Source organism: Mollisia scopiformis (genome assembly GCF_001500285.1).
Source record: "Mollisia scopiformis unplaced genomic scaffold LY89scaffold_30, whole genome shotgun sequence".
Classification (NCBI taxonomy): domain Eukaryota; kingdom Fungi; phylum Ascomycota; class Leotiomycetes; order Helotiales; family Mollisiaceae; genus Mollisia; species Mollisia scopiformis.
Window position 1 is genome coordinate 453,842 of NW_017263610.1, and position 11,662 is coordinate 465,503.

At 45.5% G+C, this 11,662-nt stretch overlaps 3 protein-coding genes across 3 annotated transcripts; 2 read left to right on the plus strand and 1 right to left on the minus strand.

The window, feature by feature from the left end:
* Positions 1 to 1,034: 1,034 nt before the first annotated feature.
* On the plus strand, positions 1,035 to 2,682 carry LY89DRAFT_319229 (uncharacterized protein). The gene is made up of 2 exons (XM_018206700.1): positions 1,035 to 1,681; positions 1,738 to 2,682. Exons 1-2 carry the CDS (start codon positions 1,209 to 1,211, stop codon positions 2,561 to 2,563), a joined length of 1,299 nt encoding a protein of 432 aa, XP_018063431.1. The 5' UTR covers positions 1,035 to 1,208; the 3' UTR covers positions 2,564 to 2,682.
* Positions 2,683 to 3,821: 1,139 nt separating this feature from the next.
* LY89DRAFT_788483 (uncharacterized protein) lies at positions 3,822 to 5,342 on the plus strand (the record flags this gene model as incomplete). The annotated part of the gene is made up of 1 exon (XM_018223172.1): positions 3,822 to 5,342. The coding sequence occupies one exon, from the start codon at positions 3,822 to 3,824 to the stop codon at positions 5,259 to 5,261; it is 1,440 nt and encodes a 479-aa protein (XP_018063432.1). The 3' UTR covers positions 5,262 to 5,342.
* A 2,359-nt stretch (positions 5,343 to 7,701) lies between these two features.
* Positions 7,702 to 11,440, minus strand: LY89DRAFT_741374 (copper radical oxidase-like protein; the record flags this gene model as incomplete). The annotated part of the gene is made up of 9 exons (XM_018220701.1): positions 7,702 to 8,382; positions 8,434 to 9,198; positions 9,248 to 9,309; positions 9,358 to 9,561; positions 9,617 to 9,747; positions 9,798 to 10,764; positions 10,826 to 10,965; positions 11,245 to 11,330; positions 11,390 to 11,440. 9 exons carry the CDS (start codon positions 11,438 to 11,440, stop codon positions 7,702 to 7,704), a joined length of 3,087 nt encoding a protein of 1,028 aa, XP_018063433.1.
* Positions 11,441 to 11,662: the final 222 nt, after the last annotated feature.

An 11,662-nucleotide genomic window follows, 5' to 3' on the forward strand; every position in this document is an offset into this window, starting at 1 on the left:
ATCAGTGATAGAAGTCCCACGCCCAAGAAGTTCAGCTACCAAACCTGAGCGGCCAAGACGAAAAAAACGCGCCGCCGTTACGTGAAACTAAAGAGTTGTTTTCAAGCACGTCTTGTAAAATTCGAAATCTGGGATAACATTGTTCCAGCGTCTGTAAGACAATATCAAAGGTCGGATTAGGAAAAGACCAAGTTTCAAGATACAAAGAGTCATTCACGTTACTATTTCATCACCTCACCATACCTGCCAAACCATCTGTTACAGTTGGGACTTAGGCGACTTGTATTGTACCCCAAAATCTGGAACAAATAGGGTAATCTATTCCATTCTTATGGTACATATTCACTTTTGAATTTGCGCACTAGCGCTGCATCCCGCGACCTACTTAGGTACCTTTCTATCCTTCACTCAACACAGAATTTCTCCAGAACAACAACGAAAACAACAGAAATAAGTCTTGGCGTTCGAGACACTACCTAGGTATATCAACACGCATCAATCATCTTCGTCATCTTCGTATTTCGAGGATTATGGTTATGCCGGAGCCGGTGCGCATGGACTGGCCCAAAGTATCGAAGTAGATGACAATGTTTCAGGACAAGTCGGACATTTAGCTTCTCAAAATTTCGACGGGCTTACTAAATACAGTTACCCTTACAACCCATCAAAGGACTTCAAATTTGCTCAGTATGTATTCACCTTTATATCACCTCATGCAACGTAGCAGGATGAAGGCTCTGGCCCTTCTTCGTCATTGTGGATAGACGTTGTTTTAATACAGGTAACACAATGGTACTACCATTCAACTATACAACGAGATAGCTATAGACTCCAGTCGACCTCACTTGATATCTACTTCACATTCAAGAACGTGTTGCTTATAATAGCGGATTCATCGAGTCTACAAAGGACATTCTCCGAAGAGGATTCAGGGCCGTGCACCATAATAATATAATACCTGCTTCCACAATCCTCTGCCTAGGAGCGTCTGAACACTGAGATAACTCGACTATGATTTATTGCAGGGGTACGAAAAAACGTGAATTTTTTGAAAAACGTGGCTTGCGATTGAGTCATAATCAGACCCCTGTAAAGTAGAGAAAATTGACACCCTCGGAGGAACCTTCAACTTCGTACCTCAGTCAAAGGCACAAAGGTATTATCGTCATCGCAATCAAGCGCAGAACAACCGTACTCCTTGCTATAAAATGTCCTCGAGGGCAGAACAGGAGCGAAGCCGTGAAGAGGAAGTTAACGAACGTGCAGAACAGGAACGAAGACATGCGGAGGACGAGAACCATACGAGCCCCCTCGGTAGTGATACCTGGTCAAACGAGCCTCGCTATGAAAATATCTACAGGGCACGGCTCGACTTCGTACTTAATAAAGTGTCCGAAGCTGCCTTACAGGAACTTGTTTCTTCACTACGAAATGGTATGAGATGTACAATTTCAAGAAACTATGCGGCTGGAAACTTCAATCTTGTCAAAAAGATAGTTTTCGAAGATGATGTCCAATGGATTATTCGGATTCGTCTGCCGCCGTTATCGTACTTTATGGCCGATACACCAAGAGGGGAAGCAAGCTACAGCGAGACTGAAGTGCGGGGCAGCCGTGTCATATGTACAGAGAGAGATCTAGAATCACTGAAAAGTGAATTTCTGACGATGAAGTATCTTCGGTTCTATCTCCCATTCCCTGAAAAACGAACTCGAACTGAATTCGAAACAATGATAGAGCCAAGACCACTATTCCAATACCAAGAATTTATGCCTATTCTCTTCAAAACGACAATACCATCGGTTTCCCCTACATAATAATGGATTACATCCATGGCACCACAGCATTCCACCTCTCTGCTAAATTCGGCAATCCTTTGTCGATACCAGCTCGGTACCTTAATCACTACTATACTCAAGTTACCAAAATAACGAGAGAACTAGCTTCCCTACAATTTGCACTTATTGGATCGCTCACTGGAGACCCGGATTCTGTTACCATGGATGAAGTCAAGATTGGACCAATTGCCGAAACAGGCGAAGGCCCCTATGAAACAGCGCAGGACTTTTATACCAACTACCCAGCAGCAATAGCAGGTGCGCTGTACAGCGATCCTCAAGCTCCAGACTCAGGAGGGTGTGAGACGATTCGTCGCTTACCCGGTCTTCTCCAGACCTGTATTGAAGAAACATGTCCTCAGGAGGTGATATACAGCCTTACGAATTTAGAGATGGGTACCCACAACATTCTCGTGAACAACTCCTTCGACATCCTTGCAGTCATTGATTGGGATACTGTGATAGCAGCTCTGAGTGCTGTACGCCATCAGTTCCCATGGTGTATTGGTGGTGATCCTGGGATACCGGGGATTGGGCCAATAAAGGCGTTCGGGGAGTGGGAGGAGAGGCTAGAGATGTGTAGGGTGTTTGCGGCAATATCAGAGAGGAGTATCGATGAGGAAGTGAAGGATGGAAAGGAGCGATTATTCTCCGCTGCGAAGTTTTTCAGTAAGGAAGCCTTGGCCTTCAGGGCCCTGGCGTTCTTCAGAATTAAGCAAAGCTAGGTTGACGAGCAGTGGGTACCGGGATTGAATTAGCTTGAAAGATGTAATGCGACCGAGATTTTGAGCTGGTACGGAATGTGAAATCGAAGGACAGAGGGGGAGTTTTCTAGTAATCGGACGGTGTGTATGATATAATTGATGTATTATAGTAGTTTATCCCTAATGCCATGATCTTCCCACGCAATAGTCATTCTTCACGTCAAGATTCCTAAATCTGCTGAGGCAGATTAGCGAGATATTCTCGGTCATAGGCCAATGCGGTAAAGCTCGAGTCACAATAAAACGGTGGGATGTCCCTTTAAATCCCCTCTCTTTCCTTGCAAGATGTCAGAATCCAATCCTGACCTGTGCACGTATGAACGTCTTTTAGCATCGAAAAGAGTCCAGAACTAGCCACCGAAGGAATCTCTGACTTACCTTTCTAATTCTAAAAGTCGTATCCAAGGAGCCCAAACAGATCGCCCTTAATCTCACCTCCTGAGTTCACTTGCTCAGCCTGAATCAGGCTTGGCTCACCCACTGCTCAGGCTATAGCAGTAATGGCCCAGGTCCACAGACGGAAATGGAAAATGCTCTAGTCGAGATTCCGATATTTTATATGCTGTTACTTAGCAGCTATAACGCAATTATATCATGGGACATCTGTTTTCCAAAGCACTCGACACCTGTGAAGACAAATCATCCAATCAGGTTGCAGATTTGAAGCGAGCACGTGCTCTCATCTGCAGCCACCGGCCTTCACAACGCAGTCAAAGGCACTCACTTGCTTTCACGACCTTTTCAAATCATCAGAGCACATCTTGAATAGCTTCCTCGAGAAGCAAAATGTCAAACAAGTACGATGCCTGTCAACTTGACAGGTCAACGGCTCAAATACGCCTCATTCACCTACAGCCTCGCCTTGCTAGCGGCCAAATTAGATGCTCTTTGCATCTGGCAGAGTTGGGAGATCAGAATTGCCTTTACGAAGCTCTTTCCTACGAGTGGGCCCCTCCAGATACCAGTCTATATTCAATCATACTTGATGACAAAGAATATACTATTCGCTGGAATCTACATTCGGCTCTCTGGCATCTGCGGGATGAACAAAAGGAGAGAATATTGTGGATCGATGCACTGTGCATTGATCAGGACAATGAGAAGGAAAGGAATCACCAGGTCCGTGTTCATTCTTTTTCATAAGTTTCAAGTTTCATAGGGGAGTTGAGGCTTCATGCGATAAAAAGAACATGTTCCTAAGCTTTGACAGGTATCACAAATGGGCACTATTTATAATCGTGCCACTCGAGTTATTGCTTGGCTTGCTTTTGAGGGGGCCACAAGCAGCATTGAAGACAGGGCTTTTGAAGATGAAATCGCGAGCGCCTTCCCCTTTATCGGCCTCTATGGCAAAGAGGCCAAGGATTCTATAGCGGGTACTGTTTCTCTCATTTCATCAACTATCAACGAACAAGGCTCTCTTGGTTATCTCAAAGCAGGGAGAGATGCTTGTAGAACTACACTAAAGCTCTTCAAACAAACCTATTGGACCAGGTTGTGGATCATACAGGAGATTGTCCTTGCTCGCCGAATACTGGTGTGTTTCAACAGTCATCAGCTCGAATGGGACGATCTGGTTCATTTCTGTTTCTTCCCTCCTAACCTTGGATCTGGGAATTCAGGCAATCTCAGCTCTTACTCCGTATTGTGCAGACTTAAGGATACAACTGCATCGAATATATTGGAACATAGAGGGGCGACTTCCCCACTCGCTCCCATTGACAGCGCCAGTAATGATTTCGGTTCGAGTACTGTTAAGAACTACCACCGTACCTTATTTGGTCTGTTTGAACGCTACGGAAGCTCCTCTTGTGCTGATATCCGCGATAAGGTCTTCGGCCTAAGAAGTTTGAGTCTGCCTTGTTGTCAGTCTAGTCTACCTGTGGACTACTCGAAAAGTGGGGCAAAGATCTATGCGTCGCTATTGAATCACTCTTTCTCTCCACATCGACATGAGATGATGGCTGTCAGCAAGCAGTCTCGAAAATTCTACCACAAACTCAGGGAGGGGTCCATGCTCTTCGGTTTCGATAACGTTCTGCCAAATATCGGACCTCTGAACCAGCTCGAGCGTCCAATTTTGCCTTATATTGGTATGAATTCGGTTGTAGGTCTTGAGTGTAGAGCAGTTGGGCTTTGGACTTGGATGAATGGGCGTGACTTTGGTAATGTTGTAGTTGAGGAGGAGGTATTGTTAGAAAGGGTTGATGGAAGCCTTTGCACAAAGACTGGATTCTTGGAGATGAACAAGTGGGAACAGGGGAGCTCCCAACAAAAACGTGGCTCTAATGGAGTACTGTTCCAAATCAACAACTTGGAATTTCTTCTCGTGCCTCACAGATATCCTTCGCAAATTCAGAGAATAGTGAGCGAGGATCCCAAGAAAGGAGGTGCGCTTGAGCAATGGTCCAGAAGAGGATGGAATAGGAGAGAGACCCCCATGTGGCTTAACGATCCGACGTTCAAAGGTGTTTGCCAGCTTGCATTCACAACTTGCTTTTGGTGCCCTCTAGCGGAGGTCTCAAGATTCATGCCAGACTTGAAGTCTTCAATGGTCAATGAGCCACGGGACTCGGGACATTTGAAACAGGTGGAAGGCGTATGGCCTACTCCAGAAATTCTGAGCTTCGTCAAACGTTTCATCCTGAGTCGCGGCTAAACCCTGCATTGTCTGACAGGTGGGAGACTGCAATCTCTCAGAAATAGAGACTCTTCTCCAGTTTCTTCAACTAAGACATTCCCGCTACATAAGACTATTAGTTTATGATTGCCGCACTATCGTACTACGAGGAGAAGTCATGACATAAAGGGCAAATGCATGATAATATCATAATACGAAGAATCTGAGATGCAAAAGAATCTTGGATTTGCTATGCCTGCACCACTCTTAGCTCGCTCAGCTAGCTCTTGCATCTGCGCTTGATACACTATCTGAATGCACCGACTCTCTGACAGCACCAGCTCTTTGTCTACATTGCAGTACCTCAGCACTATAGCAAAACTAATGAGAGACGAAGAGAAAGAGTAGTGGGGAGGAGCGGGACTTATTCTTAATAGCTGCTGAACTGTTCTAGCCTAATAACGAGCCTTGGATATTATGTCTGTGCTCTTCAGGGCATTTCTTTTCGGCTTGCGGAGACTTTTTAGCCTTACAGTAAAACCTCAATATAGCGATACCATTTTTAGTCTATTTTTGTAACGATATACCGTAATATCCTGAAATTTGATCCCTGTGATCCGGTGATTACCTCTTGATAGTGGTCAAACTTTCAAAAGTGTTAGGTATTTTAAATACATAAAACCTAATTTTGGTTTTGAAGTAGCTATTAATTTCGAATTGCAACAATTTTCTTTATAAATCATAATTTAGGGACTAAAACCCTTTATAATAATCGTTTAATAAAGAACATCGTTCAAATGTATTTAAATATAAGCGGGATTATTAATACTTTAATGATATTTGCGAATATTGTTATTTTGAGGATCGCTATATCGAGGTTTTACTGTATTAATTTCAAAAATCGCGACTATTGCTTCAAAAAAAACATAAGAACCACAAAGCAAAATTGTATGTAATATTGCATCTAAGCAACAAAATAGCCAAAGTAAACTATAACCTAATTAGTTTTCAAGCCTCATTTGAATTTTTCAACGCTAGTGAAATATTTGTTTGCTCCCCCTTATCTCTTCCACACTCACCCTCTATCACGATTCTTTTATTACGACTCTTTTATTACGCCCACTCCTCTATCACGCTCACTCCTCTATTACGCCTATTTTTTTATCACTCCTATTCCTCTATCCTTTTAAATAATATTAAAAACAAACAGTATTTTGCTAGCAGTGAGGTGGGCAGCAGTGAGGTGTACAAGCATAGCTAGGTAAGGTGAGTTAATCCGAACTACTGAATGAATGAATCATTTTTACCCTACTTAAGAAACTTTTTAAACAAATCCTTCCTTTTCACAAATTGCTAGACAAATCACAGTTTTTTTTACAAATTGTCAGACAAATCCTTCTTTTTTCCGTTTCTAATTAAAGGTCAGCCGTATTTGCCCTGTATATCTTAAGTTCCTCCCATAAGTTTCGCTATATATTTTGCTCGCTTTGCAAGGTACATTAGTCGTAAAGAAAGTCAAACATTGCTCTCCCAAGTTTCGAAGTTCAGGGCTTAATACACAATTTCTATGAATTAGGACCGGCAGGGACATCTTGTAAGGCACTGATTTTATTGTAAAGTAATGCTGCTCAATCGAATAATCATCACTTCAAAGGCAAGTCACAAGTAGCCCGGAATCTCAGCGCGCTTTTGGAAACGGTAATATTGGCAGTATATACTTTCTTCTACTCTATTTTGTTCAGAAAGACAGATGTTGAGACAAATAGAAATGAGGTGCACAAGGAGTAGCAGACGGAATGCTTAACTTTTTTATATGATAGAAGCTCTGGTGACGATATAAAGCGAGGCCGAAAAGCATAACCCAACCTGGGACCCCCACCTTTAGCATGTCCACAATGTAAATAATATCAAAGCTTCCTTACCAACTCTTCCCTCCTTTTAGATAATTTACGTACCAATCCCCAATTGACCTAGCCGTCGAGATCTTACCTTGACAGCTCTAGCTAGTTATGTAGAGAATGTGACACCTACAAGTGAAATAGAGCAGAGATCTCCTAGTTTCAACATATTCTACTCATTAGCAATAGTCGTAATGAGCAGTTTGGGTTCATATTCTCCGTGTCGTACTAGAGCTGAGAGTCTCTTACTCGGTAGCTCTATTTATCCAGAGACTCCCTAAGAATGTCGTGACAATTAAACTGTCAAACATCTTGATGCCTACCTCTCTCATGCCTGCTATATAACATGCTAACTCGCGAGCCTTTCTGAGTCCTTAAATTTGATTGAGGGTATAGTGCACACTAGTTTACTTGAAAGTAACTGGAAGGGCATGCAAGAAAGGCTAATTCAATGACAATAGACAAAATAAAGTGAAGACAACAAATTCATTAAGATTATATAAAGCTCCACATCCACACAAGCACCGCCTCCACAACCACGACTAGACATTACCAACAGCAACGACTGTTATTCAGCTATCCTAGATACCAGGAACAGTAAAATCATCAAACGGAGGCCAGTTCCCCAGCTCCGCCGGATCCCCACCAATCCTCACCCACTCCGCATACCCCGGCACTCCATTATCCAGCACGAACAACATATGCCATCCCGGCGGACAAACATGCGCGTTAGGCGGGACCGTTACTGTGCACTTATTACCATTGCAGGAATATGCTGGGAAGATAGTTCTTTGGCCCATGGAATTGCCGTGAGTCGACGCTACGGATGCCATTAGGGCGATCTTCATGTTCGCGAAATTCCCAGATGGGAGGAAGACGGTGAGCGTTGTGGTACCACCGTAAGCGATGTCTGTGGATGAGATAGTGTAGCTTGGAGGTGTCGCGCCAGTTAGCAGGTAGGGAGGGACGAAGACCTCGACTCTGTACTCTTGCGGGAATCGGACGTCTTCGGGGTCGGAGCCGGAGACTATGATCCTTCCATCTTGCATCAGCACAGCCTCGGAATGGTAGAGCCGAATGACAGTAGTGTTTGCCATAACACCCATGCGATTGTTCAGCGGCTTTGTTGGGTCGTAAAGGACGGCGTTGAGATTAGGTTCGGTGGCGAGACCGAAGCCGGCACGGCCCTGCTGGCCGCCGTTCATGATCATGTAGGTCCCATCCGGCAGGGCGCAAATGCTGGAAATGACTCGCTTGGATGGCTATTCTCGCTTATCAGTATGTGGATCTGCAGATGGGAGTGTGGGAAATACCATGCGCTCGATAGTCCAATTTGCATTAGCCACTTCAGGCTGAAGGGAAACGCAATTGTCGAGGGCGATCTCTGGGCCTGGAACCGAGCCACCGCAGATCATAACTGTAAGGGGAGCAGAATATGGTGCGTATTGAGGCATGAGAACTGCCGTTCCTTCGAATGGGTAAGTTCGTCCACCGAGGAAGTCGTTCACTGCTCCAGGGATGTTAGGAAGAACCTTCTGCGTCTGCAAAGTAACTTCGTTCAGGATCCGAGCTTCGTTGTAATAAGCGACCAAGATACCGCCGCTGGGTAATACTGCGAGGTAAGGATAGAGATTGTAGGGATCGGTGCGGTTCAGGTAGTCGCAATAAACGGTCCCAGAGCCAGAAGGCAATGGTAAGACCTCAAGGGAGGGAACGGGTGCACCATTCGACCCTTCCTCGCCACCAACAACGAGAATTGATCCATTAGCCATAGTCATGGCGCTGGGATACCATCTTCCTGCTTGAAGATGGAGTTCTACAACATTCTCTTGCCAGTCGTTGACGCCCCAGGTTCCTGGTTCTCCGTCTGGCCAATATAATCGTATTCCATAGGTAGCATCGTTGGCCCATCCGCCGATGTTGATCATCCTCCCGACCTTGTCTGGGAGAGTCAGACTCGCTGAGCAGAACACATCCGTCTTGACATGCAACGGCCGCCAAGCTGCTGTGAAATTATTCAAGAGCTTGAGATCAAGTTCATATGTGCCAGTAGAATTGTTCGCGGGCTCAGTACCGAACTGCGATCCCATTAGCGAGTGCTTCAAGGTCTTCTGCACACACACTGACCTTTTCCATGAACGTTATCTTGCCATTGACACCGGGTTGAGAGACAAGGGGAATTATGACACCTGTTGCTGGATGAGTTTCATACATGTAACGGAGAGGAATTTACTCACCGCCAATCAGGAACTGGTATTCGCCAGCAGAAATGCCAGTTGGAAAGTCCCAGCTCGTGAGTGGAGTTCCGATCCAGGTATAGTAAGATATCCTGCTTGGTCCACCACAGATGTACGAATCATTCCCAGAACATACCATATTGCATTCTATTTCAGCCATCAAAGTGGCATTGGCGTCAATGACATTTTGAGCGTCACCACAAACTAAAAAGAAAATGTTAAATTAACTTCTGCGATTGGTTAGGGGTAGTTGGCTTACAGCACTGCTCTCCATATTCCATGCCTCCTGCTCCATATCCAAATGTTTGGCATTGAGAGAGACAATTAGTGGCCGTATTGTTGTTCAGGAATTCTAGCTGATAGGGGAATGTCCGAATCACGGCGTTGTCACTGTGAATGAGGATCAGTCAGGACTTTGCAAGAGACGGGAAATTACTGACAGCAGACATCCAGTATAGTTCCAAAATCCAGGTAGACCAGTCAACTGAGTGTGTGGTACAGGTGTCACAACGAGAGTAGTTTTATTTGAGTAAATCGACATGCGATCTCCACCTCCACACATCTCAGCCGAGTTCCCACCACAAGCTGTGTTGCAATCGGTGTCAGCAGTAGCCAGAGCTGCTTGATTGATCAGAGCATTGCCGCAGTAGCATTGCGTGTAGTATTCCATGCCAGCAATGCTGAAACCCAGAGCAATACATTCCGCAACACAGCTCTCGACGGTGAGGGCTGAGTTGGAAGCTGCGGTTGTGCCAAGAATACGCCCAAAAGCTTGATCGATCCAACATCCTTCATACTTCCAACCCGTTGGTAGGCTGGTGATGACAGGTGCTGAACTTGTGGACGTGGTTGCGGTGCTCGTTCCAGAGGCAGACGCTGAAGATGTGCCTGAGCCAGCGCCAGATAAGGAATACATGCTCAGACGGTTGGGGCCTCCGCAAATCTCTGCTGCGTTGCCATTACAGGGCATAGTGCAGCCAGAGCTTTGCACTGCGCCATAGTTCTCGATCTTGCTATCACAATAGCACTCTCCGGCGTATTCAAGACCGGCGAGCGTAAATGAAGCGGCTTTACAGGCGGCTAAGCATAGGTCCACTGTCATGGAGGCCCCTGGAATACTGTAGATTTCTGTGGCGAGGGTACGAGAACCAACAGTGTCATTGTAGCATCCAATGGCACTCCATCCCGCTATCGTTGATGGCACAGCTGAGAACGTCGATGAGGCTGCAGTTGACGAAACAATACTTGTCGACGTGATGACTGTAGCAATGGCATTATTGTAATCCCAAAGACTGAGTCTGTTAGGCCCACCACAAATTTCCGATGAGTTTCCATTGCAAGCCATATCGCAACCAGCGGAACCGTCAGGGGCAGGACCGCCACCATTTGTGAAGGTGTTTGCACAGTCTGGGCAAGATCAGGATTGGCTCAAGATAGATAGATTCTTGGGTGGGATTCGAAGACTTACAACACTCGCCCGCATATTCGGTGCCCGAAAAGACATAACCAAGGCCTTGGCATGTCGAGGTACATATCTCGTTAGTCAAAGCAGCCTCTCCTCCGGTGGTACCAGGATTAACCGCCAGTGTGCGTGCCCCAACTTGGTCACTGCCAATATATGTTATTTTCTCGAACTCATACGGATGAATTGTATGCTGCACAATGTCGATCCCAATCAATCGGTATCAATGAAATGTCCCGAAGTGCGGATGCTCCCGGGCAACCAAATTCTTGGAAAACTTGGTTCTGCAAGCGCTAACCATCCTGACGGAGCCCAGTTCCGCTATCTTGTGAATTGCCACAAGATAATAGACTGTGGCTATAATCTCAGAAATTCCAGAAGATCGATGATGATAATGGATATTGCTGAAGGATTCGGGAACTTACACATAGCATCCGACATACGACCATGCTGCGGCTCTTGGTTGGACAGCTCGACTCCCTCGAGACGACCGACCCTCCACAAGTGCAAACTTACACCAAATTTCGTTAGCCAAGCTTCCAATCACATGCCTGGAAGAGGAAAACGTACAAGAGCGAGTGAGGCAATTGCCCAGGCGAGTTGAACGAGCGTTGCAGTCATGACTATACTCCCGTCGAAGACATGAGTAAGAAACACAGTGAACGCAGAAACACAAAGTCAAGCAGAGTAAATAAATTCTCTGTTCAACACCACCACGAGCCGCTCAGCGTGCGAAAACGGCCCATTGTCCCTCTCACGTGTTCTCACTTCTGACCAGCTCAGCCATATCTGCCACCGCTACTACTAGATTTCTCTAGTAAGCGGGAGTGGGGTGTTTGGTGC

Excerpts from the sequence above, each read along its gene's own strand:
- LY89DRAFT_319229 (XM_018206700.1), top strand. The coding sequence starts at position 1,209 with ATGTCCTCGAGGGCAGAACAGGAGCGAAGCCGTGAAGAGGAAGTTAAC. Across the intron at positions 1,682-1,737 it reads CTGACGATGAAGTATCTTCG|AGCCAAGACCACTATTCCAA; the intron begins GTTCTATCTCCC and ends AAACAATGATAG.